At 36.5% G+C, this 16,723-nt stretch overlaps 1 protein-coding gene across 1 annotated transcript in view; it reads left to right on the top strand.

Moving 5' to 3' along the window:
* ITFG1 (integrin alpha FG-GAP repeat containing 1) overlaps positions 1 to 16,723 on the top strand; it is a 236,755-nt gene that overhangs the window by 159,658 nt on the left and 60,374 nt on the right. The window contains exons 11-12 of the mRNA XM_067718121.1: positions 6,871 to 7,021; positions 8,560 to 8,668. Of these exons, the coding sequence (XP_067574222.1) occupies positions 6,871 to 7,021; positions 8,560 to 8,668 (260 nt within the window). The remainder of the gene's footprint in view (positions 1 to 6,870; positions 7,022 to 8,559; positions 8,669 to 16,723) is intronic.

Genomic DNA, 16,723 nt, shown 5'->3' with positions numbered 1-16,723 from the left:
TTTTAAACTTTTTTAAATTATTAAAATAAAAAAATACTAAAATAGAGAGCAACCAAACCAATAAACAAATACACCAATGATAACAAGCGCTAAAAAGTAAACTAAGATAAACATAAAAATCAGAAACAAATCAGCCTCAGACAGCAAACCCCAAGTGTACAGTTGCTCCCAAAGTCCACCGCCTCAATTTTAGGATGATTTGTTGTCTCTTCAGGTATTCCACCGATGCAGGGTACATCAAGTTGACTGTGGGGTTGTAATCCACTGCTCCTGAGGCTGCATGGAGAAATTTCCCTTTCCCTTCTTTGTTTGCAGAGCTCCTGGGGTTCAGCTTTGGTTTGGGCCCCACCTCTGCATATAGGTTGCCCTCAGGCATCTGTTCCCCACCCAGACAGGAGGGAGTTAAAGCAGTGGCTGATTAGGTCCCTCTTGCTCACTCAGTCCGGGGAGAGGGAGGGGTAGGGTAGTCATAATTGGAATGCAGGGTGAGCCTGCGGCGGCAGAGGCCACCGTGACGTTGTAACAGCCTGAGGTGCACCGTGTGTTCTCCCGGGGAAGTTGTCCCTGGATCACGGGACCCTGGCAGTGGTGGGCTGCACAGGCTCCTGGGGGGGGATGTGGGGGGTGGATAGTGACCTGTGCTTGCACACAGGATACTTGGTGGCGGCAGCAGCAGTGTTACTGTTTCATGCCCATCTCTGGAGTCCGAGCTGATAGCCACAGCTCATGCCCATCTCTGGAACTAACTTAAGCGGTGCCCTGCCTTCTGTGGGCACAGAGGGAAGGAATCCCCTCTCCTCACACACCCTGAAACAATGGTCTCTTGCCTCTTCGGCAGGTCCAGGCTTTTTCCCAGACTCCCTCCCGGCTAGCTGTGGTGCACTAGCCCCCTTCAGGGTGTCTTCTCGCAGCCAACCCCAGTCCTCTGCCTGGGGTCTGACCTCCGAAGCCCGAGCCTCAGCTCCCAGCCCCCACCCTCCCCGGTGGATGAGCAGACAAGCCTCTCAGGCTGGTGAGTGCTGACGGCACTGATCCTCTGTGCAGGAATCTCTCCACTTTGCCCTCCGCACCCCTGGTGCTGCACTTTCCTCCGTGGCTCCGAAGCTTCCCACCCCACACCCCCCGTCTCTGCCAGTGAAGGGGCTTCCTAGTGTGTGGAAACTTTTCTTCCTTCATAGCTCCCTCCCAGAGGTGCAGGTCCTGTCTCTATTCTTTTGTCTTGTTTTTTCTTTTTTCTTTTGCCCTACCCAGGTACCTGGGGGTTTTCTTACCTTTTAGGCAGTCTGAGGTCTTCTGCCAGCGTTCAGTAGGTGTTCCGTAATAAGAGTTGGTCCACACGTAGATGTATTTTTGATGTATTTTTGGGGAGGAAGGTGATCTCCACGTCTTACTCCTCCACAATCTTGAAGGTCCCCCCTCTTTGAGCCATTTTAATCCTGTCTCCAGTATCTCTTATTTCTGCCTCTGCAGTTATCGGTGCCAGAGTTCCTCTGGGCAGGTCCATTGTTGACATAGTCATAATCCTCTATCTGTACATCACTTTGAGGGTGCTGATCATTAAGAAGTCTTGACCTTTTCCCAGACCCTCTCATGTATTTGAGGCATATCCTGTAATGCTAGCTAATGCCTAACACAGTGCCTGGAACTGCTCACAGATTCCTCCTCCAGAACTGCTCAGGTGGCAAAATGTTTCATGTTTTGAGGTGAGAATTGAGGCTAGCTCAATATTTGCAAAATAGTTTGGAGAACATTAGTATCCCATGTCTTGTTAATGCTTGTTTGAGTTAAAGGACTCTAGGGATATCTAAGGCAGATTCATCTTCTGAGGCTGACATCACAGAAAGTAACTGCACCTTTTGACAAAAATAGTCTTTCACAGCACTGTCTGGAGGACTGGATGTGACATTTTATTCCATTGGGAATACTGTTCTTCTTCACCACGATGCGAGAGGTGCGGGGCTCTCACGACCCAGGCCACCCAGCTCTCAGATCTCTTCCAGAACAGCCCCCGGGGCAGTTGCGGCTACTGGGGCACAGACACAGCAATGGGTGATCAAAGCCTGCAGCTCCTGCTGGGCACTCTAGGCAGAGACCAGGGCGAGCCCCAAGCCCAGGTAGCCGGGTGAACAGAGATAGCGCATGGAAAATTCCCAAAGGCACGTGCTCCTCATGCGCTGAGGGGCCGCCTGATTTCTTCTTTTGCTCGTAGATTATTTAGTGGTGTTTAATTTCTAAATATTTGGAGATTTTCCAGATATCTTTTATTGATTTATTTTTTCCTTTTTTTTTCCAGCTTTCTGAGATATAATTGACATATAGTGACATTGTGTAAGTTTAAAGTATACAGTATTATTTGATATATGTATATATTGCAAAATGTTTACTACATTAAGGTAGTTAATATCCTTTATCTCACATAATTACCATTTTCTTGTTCTTATTGTTATAGTTAAAAACATTAAAGCCCTACTCTCACAGCAGCTTTCAAGTATAAAGTACAGTATTGTTAACTATAGTCATCATGCTGTACATTTGATCCCCTTAACTTAATCATCTTATAACTGAAAGTTCATGTCCTTTGACCGACATCTCCCCATTTCCCCCACCCCTCAGCCACTGGCAACCACCATTCCACTCTCTGATTCTATAAGTTCAGTGTTTTTATATTCCACATACAAGTGATACCATACAGTATTTGTCTTTCTGTTTCTGATTTACTTCACTTAGCATAATGTCCTCTAGGTTCATCCATGTTGACACAAATGGTAGGATTTTCTTCTTTTTTTAAGGCTGAATATTCCAGTGTATGTATATACCACATTTTCATTCTTCCATTGATGGACACTTAGATTGTTTCCATATCTTGACTATTGTGAATATTGCTGCAACAAACATGAGAGTTCAGATACCTCTTTGAGATCTTGGTTTCACTTCTTTTCAATATGTACCCAAAAGTGGGATTGCTGTATTATATGGTAGTTCAAATTTTAGTTTTTTGAGGAAACCTTACATTTTACATCTGCTTATGTCATTAACACCATGCTGTGTTGTTTAATTATCAGTTATCTTTAAAGAGGTTTAAATAACAAGAAAATCTTTTCTGTTTGCCTACGTATTTCACATTTTCACTGATCTTCATTCCTTCGTGTAAGTGCAGATGCTCCATCTGGTGTTATTTCCATCTGCCTGATGGACTTCCTTTAACATTTCTTATAGAGCATGAGAAAAATACTGACATAAATGAGTATATAAGTATTATTAACCTTTTAGTGAAAGAAACCATACATTTTAAAAACAATAAAAGGCTGGGGTGAAATGTTTATAACATATCAGAGTAATAATAACAGCACATATAATAATAACAGCAGATATTGAAAGTGTGTTGTGCTGTGTACTGGGCACTACATTAAACCATTTACCATGTATTTTCTCATTTAATCCTTAAAACAGCTATTTGAGGTAATGTACCGTTGGGTTTTTTTTTTTAATTTTTATTGGAGTATAGTTGCTTTACAATGTTGTGTTAGTTTCTGCTGTACAGCAAAAGAGAATCAGTTATACATATACATATATCCCCTCTTTTTTTTATTTCCTTCCTGTTTAGGTCACCACAGAGCATTGAGTAGAGTTCCCTGGGCTATACAGTAGATTCTCATTAGTTATCTATTTTATACATAGTAGTGTATATATGTCAATCCCAATCTCCCAGTTCATCCCACCCACTCCCTTCCCCCTGCTTGGTATCCATAAGTTTGTTCTCTACATCTGTGTATCTATTTCTGTACTGTTTTTACACACATTTTGCAAATAAGAATATGAGAATAACAGGTAGGGGCTAATGTCCTTAACAATCAGAGATCTAAAAACCAATAATTGAAAAAATTTAAGTGCCAATTCTTAGAAGAAATATGAATAGATAATAAACATAAAAGTAATACTCAGCTTCTCTCGTATAATCAGGAGAATGAGATAATTTTTAAGCTACCCAATTGGCAAAAATAAGAAGCAGTGTTACTAATATTGGCAAGATATGAAGAAGGATATACTAGAGGTATAAATTGGTACATTTTTTTAGAAGGCCATTTAGCTTTACCTATTCACATTTAAAATACGCATATCCTTTGACCAGATGACTTCATTTGGAAATCCTTATACAAATTCTCAAGGAAAAATTACGTGTGTGTGTGTGTGTGTGTGTGTGTGTGTGTGTGTGTAATGGGGAACAATTGAAGACAACCTGATTATCAATAGCAGGGTGTTAAAACGAATGATGGCATAGCTGTATAATGGAGTAAGCATTGAAAGGAATGGGCATGTGGGAAACAGGCAGTTTGATGGGCTGCTGCTGGGGGATATAAATTGGTACAACTTCTCTGGTGGGAATTTTCAAAATAGATTTCAGAAGTCCTCATTCAGGTTGTATCCCTTTTCCCCATGTGTATGCTATGTTATTGAGTGGAAAGAAAAAAGTTGCAGAATAATATGTATAGTAGAACCCAACTGGGTTTGTTTTGTGGTTTTTTTTGAAGGATATATATACTTAAATATTTGTATGTTCCCAGAAGAAGGTTTGGAAAGATGCACACCAAGTTGTTAACAGTGATTTTCCCTGGAAAGGAGGAGTTCAACTTTTTAAATGTCTCTATTACTTGAATTTTATAATAACTTTTGCAATAGTTTTGAAAAAAAAATGTTTTTTAAAAGTTATATCGGTTGTAATTGCCAAAAACACATAGAGCATTTGACTCAAAAGAAGCAAGACTGTTTCTCCCCAAGGGTTTCCAAACCGAATGAATCAGAATTCTTTCTTCCTGGGTTTAAATGGAATTTTTTTTTTTATAGTTAAGATTGTTGGGCTCTACCTGTAGGGCTCAGTGGAGTTTAAAAGAACTGAAATTTTATAGACCCCATGTTCCAGAGTATAAGACTAACCTGTTTAGTGAGAATTCAGACAAAAACCATGGTGCATGGCATTTATAATCTTTACAAACTCATATCAAAAATTAAAATGACAAATTATGCAACTGCAGTTAGAGTTTTTGTTGTAGCTTATGTTGTGTATTTGAAATTGTGCCCAGAGTTATAATACAATAATGAAATCCTTTCATCCCTGTTGTGAAAAGGGAAACCAGTGGCAAATTATCACTCAAAACGTCGCCAGTGTGATGCATTGGTTATCAAAGATTATAGAGGGCTGCCTTGGGAATTCCCTGGCGGTCCAGTGGTTAAGACTCAGTGCTTTCACCGCTGTGGGCCCAGGTTTGATCCCTCGTCAGGGAACTAAGATCTCACAAGCTGCATGGCATAGCCAAAAAAAAAAAGAAAGGCCACCTTTATCACTGGTTCTCATGTTTTAGTATAATCTAATAACAAAATAGAGTGTTCTTCATTTCTGTGAAATATCTAGTAAAATTGTTTAGCTACAAAGGTAGGATGGGTAAATTACCTGGAAAAAGTATTACAAATTAGAATTTTAAAATCAGTTATTAGACAGGAGACAAAGAAGAAATCATTATTCCTTCTAGTGGAATAACACTATTATATGTTAGGCCTTGATCAAAGCCACCTCAAAGTTTTCCATGTAAATGTTATAATCTGGGAGTTTAAACTATTTCTGTTGGAATTTTTTATCTAGAAAAATAATGTGAAGCTAATCATATGTCAAGTACATCAAGTAAATTGAATATTTTGCATGTTTCCTTACTCTATTGAACACTGAAAAATTTACCTTTCTTATAATAGAACTTTTTTCTTTTCCAAATTGCCCAGACCCAAAGTAATATCCAAAGTAATATTTTCATATGGAAAAAAAGAAATCTGTCTTTAGTTTTATTTAAAATAATTATTAGAGAAAATTGAGCAGTAATAAAATTTAAGCTTTTTAGCTTATTATTTTCTATGTAACATAGAGGGACCTGAAGGAATGTAAATATTAGAAAATGCCTATAAATAGGAGCCATTACATCAAATCACACCATTTACAAAAGTTACTTCTGCATTTAAAGAAAATATTTTTACATGGCATGCTGTTGCACTACATAAGTAAGAGTGATGATAATACAAACACTTTTACGAAGATCTAAGTGAATGACAGGAATTGTTCTAAGTATTTTGCACTCGATATTTCATTTCTTTTTTACAACAGTTCTTTAAGTACTCATGTTACTCAGTTTACAAATAAGGATCTGAGTCTTCAGGAGGTTAAATAACTTGTTTAAGGTCACGTAACTGCTAAATGACAGAGCCAGAATTTGAATCCAGGTAATCTGGTTCCAAAATCTAAACTCATCACCACTTTGCCTATAGAGTAGGATTCAAAAGGGAGGACTTCATAGCTATGCAAAGTACAACACTTTTTTTTTTCTATCTTTTATCTGAGAGGTACTCAGCAATATCTACTCTACTGTCCGTTTGGGAAGCTCAAATTGTATCATTGTAGATTTACTGCTTTGGGTTTACAAGACTTGGGGATGTCAGGAATCTCTATTTAAAATGCAGGTTTTTACCTAAGGAGTTATACAAATCTAAAGGGATGATGACAGTGTCCAGGAACTCAGTAATGAAACACCGGGTCGATGGCTGTGGAGCAGCAAGGAAGGGCGGAGAGATGGACTTGGAAATCACGAAAGAGGAGAGAGAGGCCAACAACTGACTAACCTCAGGATTTTTGCCAAAGGCTGAAAAACAATAGCCAACAATTTAAGTTTTTTATGACTCAGGACAATAATTAGTAAGATGTAGGGATTTTTTTCATATTACTTAAGTGTATACCATTTACCATCTCTTTGATTCTAGTAAAATACAGCATAGCTGATGCTACTCAGCATTGATATGTTATATTGACTAAATGCCATTGCCTTTGTCTCACAGCAATCAGCAGGCCTTTTTACTGGAGAATGTCCCTTGTAATAATGCAAGCTGTGAGGGGGCGCGTCGTATGTTTAAAGTCTACTGGGAGCTGATGGACCTAAACCAAATCAGAGATGCAGTGGTTGCCACCTTCTTTGATATTTACGAAGATGTGAGTTCAGAGCTCTTCTGTGTGTTTGGAATCTAATTGCCATCCACTTTCACCCTGTTTGACCAGAAAATGTAGATGAGATTATGAAAGCAAATGAGTTAATTAAAGAAAGCTCCTTTTAATGTTAAATGACAGAGGGAACACATTTATTGACACCACTGACTGATTAGTACAGTGAAATACGAAAATGCTTTTATCTCATTTTATGCTTGTTCAGATTAAACCACTAGAGAATCATGCTCACAGCAATTGTGCATGTGCACGAGTAGAGAAAAGAACAGCCAACAGATAACAGACCCTTAAACCCGCACAAGATCACAGAAGAATGGGTTCAGTGTGTACTCTCTCTTAACCTAGTGAACTAGAGTTGGCATCTATTGCTACAGATTCTTGTGACTGTCTTCAGTTGCCAGGTGGCCTGGGAAAGGCACTCAGGGCCCTGGTTTTCTTCTTTCTAATGTCAAAAACCAGTTTATCAAGTGCTTCTGGGCATTGTTGAGGGAAAATAGAATCTCCCAAGCTGTTTTGTTCTTTAAAAGTAAGCCAGTTTATCACTCAGAAAAATAATAAATTCTGAAAAAAATGTGTTAAATTCCAGAGTTAATATGTCACAGTATATCCTTGTAAAACAATTTGATTATTTTAAAACGTTAAATCTCCATCAAGACATTATGTCCAACCCTAAGCCCGGTTGGTTGGTTTGTTTTTTTTTTTTTATAAGAGGCTAATTCTCAATTATATGAATTATCCAAGTCCTTATTTTCCTCTGTCTCTCTGCTACCAAATCTTGCGTTCATTCACTTTTCATAAGCAATTTCCAAGCATGAAAGTAATTGGTAAAAATATCGCAAGAGGGAAAATCAAGAGAATTAACTACAAATCAATTAATTTCTGTACATAAAAATATCATAAATGAAATTTAAAATTGTGTTTAAATCTGGGAAATAAATTAGCTATGAAAGAATTAAATAATTAATATTCTTAACGTAGAAAGGTTTGTTCAAACTGATACAAGTCACCAGAAACTCCCACTGGAAAAACAGAACATGATTAAGGCAATTTACAGAAAAAACACAAGTAGCTAACATATGAAAAGATATGATAAATGATCAACCTCATTAAGAGTCAGCAGAATGGAAATTTTAATGAACACACCTTTTTTACCCCCAATAAAATTAGCAAAGCTTCCCACTTTTTTAGGAAAAAAAAATAATGGGGGCCAGGGCAGATGAAAAGGTACCTTCTTTCTCTGATGATTGGAAACACTTCGGTACTCCATATCACAGACCTTTAAAAATTCATGCAGATATGACTGGAAGGAAGTACAAAATGCTAACAGTTATTTTCAGGGATTAAAATTATAGGTGTTTTTCATTTTATTTATATTTTAATATTCAAGTTTTTATATTTTTAATATTTTTATTTTAAACATCAAGTTGAATAAATAAGGTTTATATTTACATGGTAAACATATCATGCATTTTCATCATTTTTTTCATTCAGTCTAGTAGTTCTTACCATTTTTATGTTTTTTCCAGGGAATCTTGGACATTGTAGTACTAAGTAAAGGATATACAAAGAATGATTTTGCCATCCATACACTAAAAAATAACTTTGAAGCAGATGCTTATTTTGTTAAAGTCATTGGTGAGTATTTGTTTTATATGTTTTATTATTACTATTAAATATTAACGTTTAATTTTTTTTAACATCCTTATTGGAGTATAATTGCTTTACAATGGTGTGTTAGTTTCTGCTTTATAGCAAAGTGAATCAGTTATACATATACATATGTTCCCGTATCTCTTCCCTCTTGCGTCTCCCTCCCTTCCACACTCCCTATCCCACCCCTCTAGGTGGTCACAAAGTACCAAGCTGATCTCCCTGTGCTATGCGGCTGCTTCCCACTAGCTATCGGTTTTACATTTGGTAGTGTATATATGTCCATGCCACTCTCTCACTTTGTCACAGCTTACCCTTCCCCCTCCCCATGTCCTCTAGTCCATTCTCTTGTAGGTCTGCGTCTTTATTCCCATCCTACCCCTAGGTTCTTCATGACCTTTTTTTTTTTTAGATTCCATATATATGGGTTAGCATACAGTATTTGTTTTTCTCTTTCTGGCTTACTTCACTCTGTACGACAGACTCTAGGTCCATCCACCTCACTACAAATAACTCAATTTCATATCTTTTTATGGCTGAGTAATATTCCATTGTATATACATGCCACATATTCTTTATCCATTTTTCTGTCGATGGACACTTAGGTTGCTTCCATGTCCTGGCTGTTGTATATAGAGATGCAGTGAACATTGTGGTACATGACTCCTTTTGAATTATGATTTTCTCAGGTTATATGCCCAGTAGTGGGATTGCTGGGTCATATGGTAGTTCTATTTTTAGTTTTTTAAGCAACCTCCATACTGTTCTCCATAGTGGCTGTATCAATTTACATTCCCACCAACAGTGCAAGAGGGTTCCCTTTTCTCCAGCATTTATCATTTGTAGATTTTTTGATGATGGCCATTCTGACTGGTGTGAGGTGATATCTCATTATAGTTTTGATTTGCATTTCTGTAATGATTAATGATGTTGAGCATTCTTTCATGTGTTTGTTGGCTATCTGTATATCTTCTCTGGAGAAATGTCTATTTAGGTCTTCTGCCCATTTTTGGATTAGGATGTTTGTTTTTTTGATATTGAGCTGCATGAGCTGCTTGTAAATTTTGGAGATTAATCCTTTGTCAGTGCTTCATTTGGAAATATTTTCTCCCATTCTGAGGGTTGTCTTTGCATCATGTTTATGGTTTCCTTTGCTGTGCAAAAGCTTTTAAGTTTCATTACGTCCCATTTGTTTATTTTTGTTTCTATTTCCATTTCTCTAGGAGGTGGGTCAAAAAGGATCTTTCTGAGATTTATAACATTTAATTTTGTATTCTCTCTGTCAACACATTTTCCAAAGAGTAAAACATGCTCCTACATAACATATGTACAACTCTCCAAAGCAGATGATCAGCTTCAATACAACAGTACCACCCTGTTCAAATTTTGCCAACTGTCCCAACAATGGCTTCTTTCTTTCTGACCCAGAAGTCTGTCGAGGAATACCTACTGTCACATCTTCTCCAATCTGGAATAGTTCCTTTTCATGTCCTTATCAGTTTTAAAGAATACAGGCCTTACATTCTGTAGGATAATCCTGTTTCTTCCTTACCCAGCTCAGGCTACACATTCTTTGCAGAAACTCCACTACATGGAATTTAGTGGAACCAATGCTGTGGCCTCTCAGTACATCAAATCAGTAAGCACGTGATGTTGACCTGTCCTGCCACCCTGGTGATAACCTTGATCATCTGGTCATCTTGATGACTACTAGGTTTCCCCACCTTAAATTCACTATTTCCCCCTTTGTCATTGATTAGTACTTTGTGGAGGGGTATTCTGATATTACTTTAATAGACTTTTCCATATCAAATTTCTACCTACCAGCCTTAGAGTCCATTGATAGCTCCTGCCTGAATCAAGCATCTATTTGATAGGTGTCAAAGAGTGATTCTATTTCCAACACCCCTGCATTTTTTGGTTGGCATTCTACTCTAAGGAAGATCTTTCCCTTATCTCATTTATCAGTATAGATCTGTGTATTTGTATTTTATTCAATAAATAATATCGTTTCTTTTAATGTTAAAATTGTTCCCAGTGAGGGCAGTAGGAGCTCCTTCAGACTGGCTCCTTTATCTTTTTGACATGTGCTCTGGCAAAACAAGATGTTCCAGGTGCATCTTTTACCTCCCTTGCCCTAAGTCTAGAATCTGATCTCTTTCTTCAAGGAGCCCTGGTTCCTTTGAGTAGAGGATGGTATTTTAAAACCCAGTTCTGGGTGCTCAGTGTGCTCATTGCTACTGGGCTGTTATTTCTTCTAGGTTTTCTCAATGGACAGAACTAAGAAATACAGGTAATGTATCACACATACACAACACATATATACATATATTTGTATATGTGTATACAACACATATATTTGTACACACAAATATACATACCTAAATATATGTGTATACAACACATATATTTGTATATACATACCTAAAACTATTTTATATATATTATATAACAATGAATTCATATCATTACTTCCATTTCTAATCCAACACAACATTTCAAGGGTTCCTTCTAATCTTTTCTGTTTGTAGACATCTTCTCAAACTCCCATTTTCCTCAGTATAGTTACCTATTTGTTCACTGTTACCTGTTCCCAACCATGCAAGCTATCTACCATCTCCTCCACCTAACACTTATGTTCATCGTAGAGATCCTGTACATGTTTTGTTAAGTGTATGCCTAAGTATTTTATTTTCTTTGATGTGATTATAAATGTTATTGTGTTTTTAAGTTTAGTTTCCACATGTTTGTTTTTAGTGTATTGAAATACAATTGATTTTTGTTTGATGATCTTGTATACTGCACCCTTGCTGAACTCACTTATTAGTTCCAGGAGGGTTTTTTTAGATTCTGTGGAATTTTCTACATACAAAATCATGTCATTTGCAAAGAGGGACAGTTTTATCTCTTCCTTTCCAATCTGTGCCCTTTTTTTTTCTTTTTCTTCTTCTAGGTAGAATTTCCATTGCTATTGATATGTTGAATAAGATTGGTGAGAGTGGACATCCTTGCCTTGTTTCTGATTTTAGGGAGAAAGCATTCCATCTTTCACCATTAAGAATGATATTAGCTTTTTGGAAATGCTCCGTATTATATTAAGGAAGTTTCCCCTATTTATAGTTTGTTGAGAGTTCTATCATGAATTAATGTTGAAAGGCAACTGTTTTTGTGTCACTGTTATTATAGTTGACATCAAGACAGCCATATCTGTTCATTTGTGAATGAAATGACACAGTATTTTGTATAAATATTTATTACAGTTTTGAAGCGGTCATAAATAGCTGAACACAGAAAAGCGACAGAATAATGAATGAGTGTTGAGAGATTTATTTTGAGAAATGAAAATGACAGAAAATGTAATTTTCTTTTCTAACCAGCAAATCCACTCTTATTTGAATGAACTAAGAGTATTTCCCCGTCTTCATTACTACTGTAGCCACATAATACTGGTATTATGAGTCTAACCATTTCTGTACTTTTAATCCATATGACTGTCTCCTGTTCTTTATGATTTTGAAGGGGGTATTATTTGGCTATTTCAGAGCTTCTCAAGAAAAAGTAAGCTTCTTTAAAGAATCAAGTAATGATACAACAAACTACTTGAAAATGAAATGACATATCTGAGGTTTTTCTTTAATCCAGGCAAGTGGGAAATGGAGTATAGGTGAAATGACTTTGGCCATGTGTTGTTGACAGTTGAAGTTATGTGAAGTATGAGTGGGATTCATACATAATCCAGGCAACATAAAAATTTTGTTTATGTTTGAAAAATTACACGTAAAAATTTTAAAAACCCAAGAGTCTCTTGAGAGTCTGTGGCCTGTAACTTCCTAGCCTAAGTCAAGGATGGGTATCACTGGGTAGCACTGCCATCACCTTAACAGTATCCCAAGGAAAGTTTTCTCCAAACATTACCAAGCTCAGACCCAGAGATAGCCAATTTGATGTAGGAAGTTTTAGTTTTAGAAAGCAAGATAACTTTGCACTTATGGATATTAACATAAATGTTAATAACATGCTTTATAGAAAGGTCATGGGTAATGAGATAATTTAGAGCAATTATTTGTGAAAAATAACCTTCTAGTTGTCTTGAGATGCTCTTCCACTCTTTCCTTTGATTGTTACTTGTTTTCCTTAAGCAGACAGTTACTAGTATATAGTTACCCTTTCAAAGCCATCTACAATGTCCAGAGTTGATTTTGCTCTAAAGTAACTGTTACTCTAATGCTCAAACCAGCCTATGTTAAATGTCACTGTCTCAGTTAAGGAAATTCGGGTACCTAAGCTTCTGTGTGTGGCTAGGGAAAGGTAATGCTATCCTTCTGCCTGTTCCCTCACTGATTCCCACAACACCACAGATCTACAGAATGCTCTTCACACAGGGGACTCTGTGTGTTGTGGAATTGGAGGGGTTCCCTAGCTCCCCTGAATCAGAACTAGCTCCTAGCTCTAATTTGTTTCTCTTATTCCTGTCAGATACATTAGAGGTTCTGCATTCTGATTCTACTAGTACTTAACGCAGATTTCTAACAAACATATGTGAACCTGTATTTCCTTGGATTTTTAAAATTGTAACAGTATCTTCACCTTTCACTACCCAAATAAGATGAGACCTTTCAAAAGCTTTTATTCCCCTGCCTTCTTCCAGATTTTGTTGAAATACTGTGGAAGTTTATTTCTGGATGACTGATTTGGTAACAGTTACAACCGTGTTATCAATGATTATTTAAACTTAACAAGTTTTACTGGCTTTATTGTCACCATTTACATATATACCACATCTTTACCTTTATTGACTCGAATTCCTATTTATTTTGATGGAATGCTTCCTCAAGAGATTTTCAGAAAGTTGTACATAGGCTAATATATTTTCTGAGTACTGGTATGTCTTAAAATATATTTTATTAAGCATAGGATTTTTTAATTTAAAAAATAATGAATGAAAGGTAGGTAATCAATAACAGACAAAAGAAGTTTTCCATATAGAGTCTAAAATAATGTCTAAATGACAAGAATGGGTAGGATGGGGGTCTTTATTTTACACGTGATATTTGATTATAATATTTGCTTAGGATTCATGTGTCTTAAACAAAAACTAAAGACATTTTCAGAGACTGAATGTGAACAGTCACCCATAATCCAGGCAAGGATTTTTCATTTTAAATGCTACTAAAACCATTATACAGTATTGACCTTTATAGCTTTGACTTTATTCTACTCATCCTTGTCCCAACCTGCACATTGGTTTGGTGTTACAGTATTTATGCACAATTATTGCAGTTTTTTGGTTTTGGCATTTGTATAAAGTAGCTAATGTAAAGTGAATCACAAAGCTAGAAGCCAAGGTTTTATACTTTAAATATCTTTAAGAATACATGGGCTAAAAAAATTGCAGAGGAAGGAAGACTCCCAAACTCATTCTATGAGACCACCATCACCCTGATACCAAAACCAGACAAAGATACCACTAAAAAAAGATAATTACAGGCCAATATCACTGATGAGCATAGATGCAAAAATCCTCAGCAAAATACAAGCAATTCGAATCCAACAATACATTAAAAGAATCATACACCATGATCAAGTGGGATTTATCCCAAGGATGCAAGGATTTTTCAGTATCCGCAAATCAATCATTGTGATACAATAACTGCAGATACTTACTGAATTAGTCAGGATTCTCCAGAGAAGCAGCACCAATAGAATACAGAGAAAAAGAAAGAGAGAGAGAGATTTATTACAAGGAATTAATTCATGCAGTTACAGAGGCTGGCAAGTACAAAATCTGCAGAGCCAATGTCCAAGTTTGAGTCAAAAGGCCAGCAGGCAGTTGTAGAACCAGGAAGAACTGATGTCCAGTTCATCAGGCAGGAAAAGCTAATGTTCTAGTTTGAGGGCCATCAGACAGGAGAATTCTTACTCAAGAGAGGGTCTGGCTTTTGTTCTCTTCAGGCCTTCTACTGGTTAGATGAGGCCCACACACATTATGAAGAGCAATCTGTTTTACTCAGTTTACTGATTAAATGTTAATCTTATCCAAAAACACCCTCACAGAAACACCTAGAATAATATTTAACCAAATATCTGGGCACCTCATGACCCAGCCAAGTTGACACATAAAACTTACCATTACACTTACTGTTTACTCTCTTCATCAAAGAGAGTCTATGATCAAATGTGTAGTTTAAGAAGATGGATTTTGCAGCAATGTTCAGAAGAAAAAAATAGAGGTTCATCAAAAGAAATAGGTGTTCTGACCTGAGAGGTCAGGCTGAGGGTAACCACTGGAATACACCAGTCATCCAGGTGTGAGCTGATAAGACAGTAGAAAGAAAGTTGTAGCAATGGGTGTACAGAGAAAATAAGGTTAAAGCGTATAGCTTGGTGAGATTTTACATAGGTATACTCCCTTGTAGCCACACTCCAATCAAGATAAAATATTTCCAGTACCCCAGAAGGGTCCTTCATGTTCCCCTGCAAAAGTATAACCACTGTTCTGATCTCTGTCACCATAGATTAGTTTTTCCTTTTCTAACTGTCATATAAATGTAATCAGATGGTATGTACTCTTTGTGTCTGACTTCTTTTGTTCAGTAGTATGTCTATGAAATTCATCTAACACATACATTTGTAAATAGAATCTTACTGAACATATCTGCCTTTGTCTTATTTTTTTACCTTAGCAAGAGAGTATAAACACCCTTTCATGTCAGCACTTAACAGGTCTCTCTCATTGTTTTAATAGTTCCATGTCATTCCATAGTACTATAGATGTTCCATAATTTATTTAGCATTTTCTCTCTTAGTGGACACATAGATAGTTTCCAATATTTCATATACATGAAATTGATGAGTTGAGGGGCTATGTTTTTAGTGTTAATAGATAATGCCAAATTACCTTTCCCAACAGTCATAGACGTTTATATCCCATCAGCATAACACTGTCCAGTTTACCACATATTCATCTGAGAGCTCTAAATTTTTATTTCTGTAACAAATTTGTTTTTAAAATAAGTAGTACATGCAAATGGTGAAAAAATACAGAAGAGTCTAATAGTGAAAAGTAAGTCGCTTTTTTACCCATGTTTCCCAGTGGTCCAGTTCTTTTCCCCAAAAGCAACCTCTTCTTTGTGTCTGTCTAAGATATCTTAAACACATACAAGCACATATGTTTATATGCTTTTATTTTACATAAATGGTAGTTCTAGACTTTGTTTTCTCCACTTAACAATATATCTTGGAGATTATACCATAACAATATAATCTAGAGCTACCTCATTTTAACTACTGAATAGTATCATGTGTATGGATACAACATAATTTAATGAGTTTCTTATTGACAGATACCAGCTTATTTTCAGTCTCTTTTTATTATAATTAACGCCACAGTGAATAGCCTATAGAATAAATTCCTAAAAATGGAATTACTAAAAAATAATACATGTACACTTTTTAAATATGCTCTATTGAAATATACTTACAGAAAAATGTACATAAGTACACAGGTGTATAAATTTTGACAAAGTAAATGCACACATGTAAGTACACCCAGATCAGGAAAAACATGATACCAGCAACCAGAAGCTTCCTCATGCCCACCCTTTTCATTACTGACCCAGTTCACCTACAGGTAACCACTAATTTAATTTCCAGCACCTTAGATTAATTCTGCCTGGTTTTGAACTTTTTAACATGTGTCCCTTCATAGAAATCGTATCAGTTTAAACTTCCACTTACAGTGTAGGAGAATGCACATTTCCTAATACCTTCACCAACCCAATGGATTATTAAACTTTTTAAGTTTTGCCAGTTGTAAAGTGAAAGTATTGTCTTATTTTGCATTTTTCTTATACTGAGTAAAGTTCAGCATCTTTCCATATGTTCAAGAGCCATTTGTATTTTTATTTCTATGAATGGTCCTTGTCCTTTTTCATTTGCTTATTGATTTATAAATGTACCATAGTATATATTAGGGAAATTAATCCTTTGTGATATATGTTGTAAATATTCTTCATAGTTTGTCATTTATCTTTGATTCTG

The sequence above is a fragment of the Pseudorca crassidens genome, chromosome 20 (assembly GCF_039906515.1).
Source record: "Pseudorca crassidens isolate mPseCra1 chromosome 20, mPseCra1.hap1, whole genome shotgun sequence".
Classification (NCBI taxonomy): Eukaryota; Metazoa; Chordata; class Mammalia; order Artiodactyla; family Delphinidae; genus Pseudorca; species Pseudorca crassidens.
Note: the sequence above shows the minus strand (reverse complement) of the source record. Positions and strands in the feature narration are given on the sequence as shown.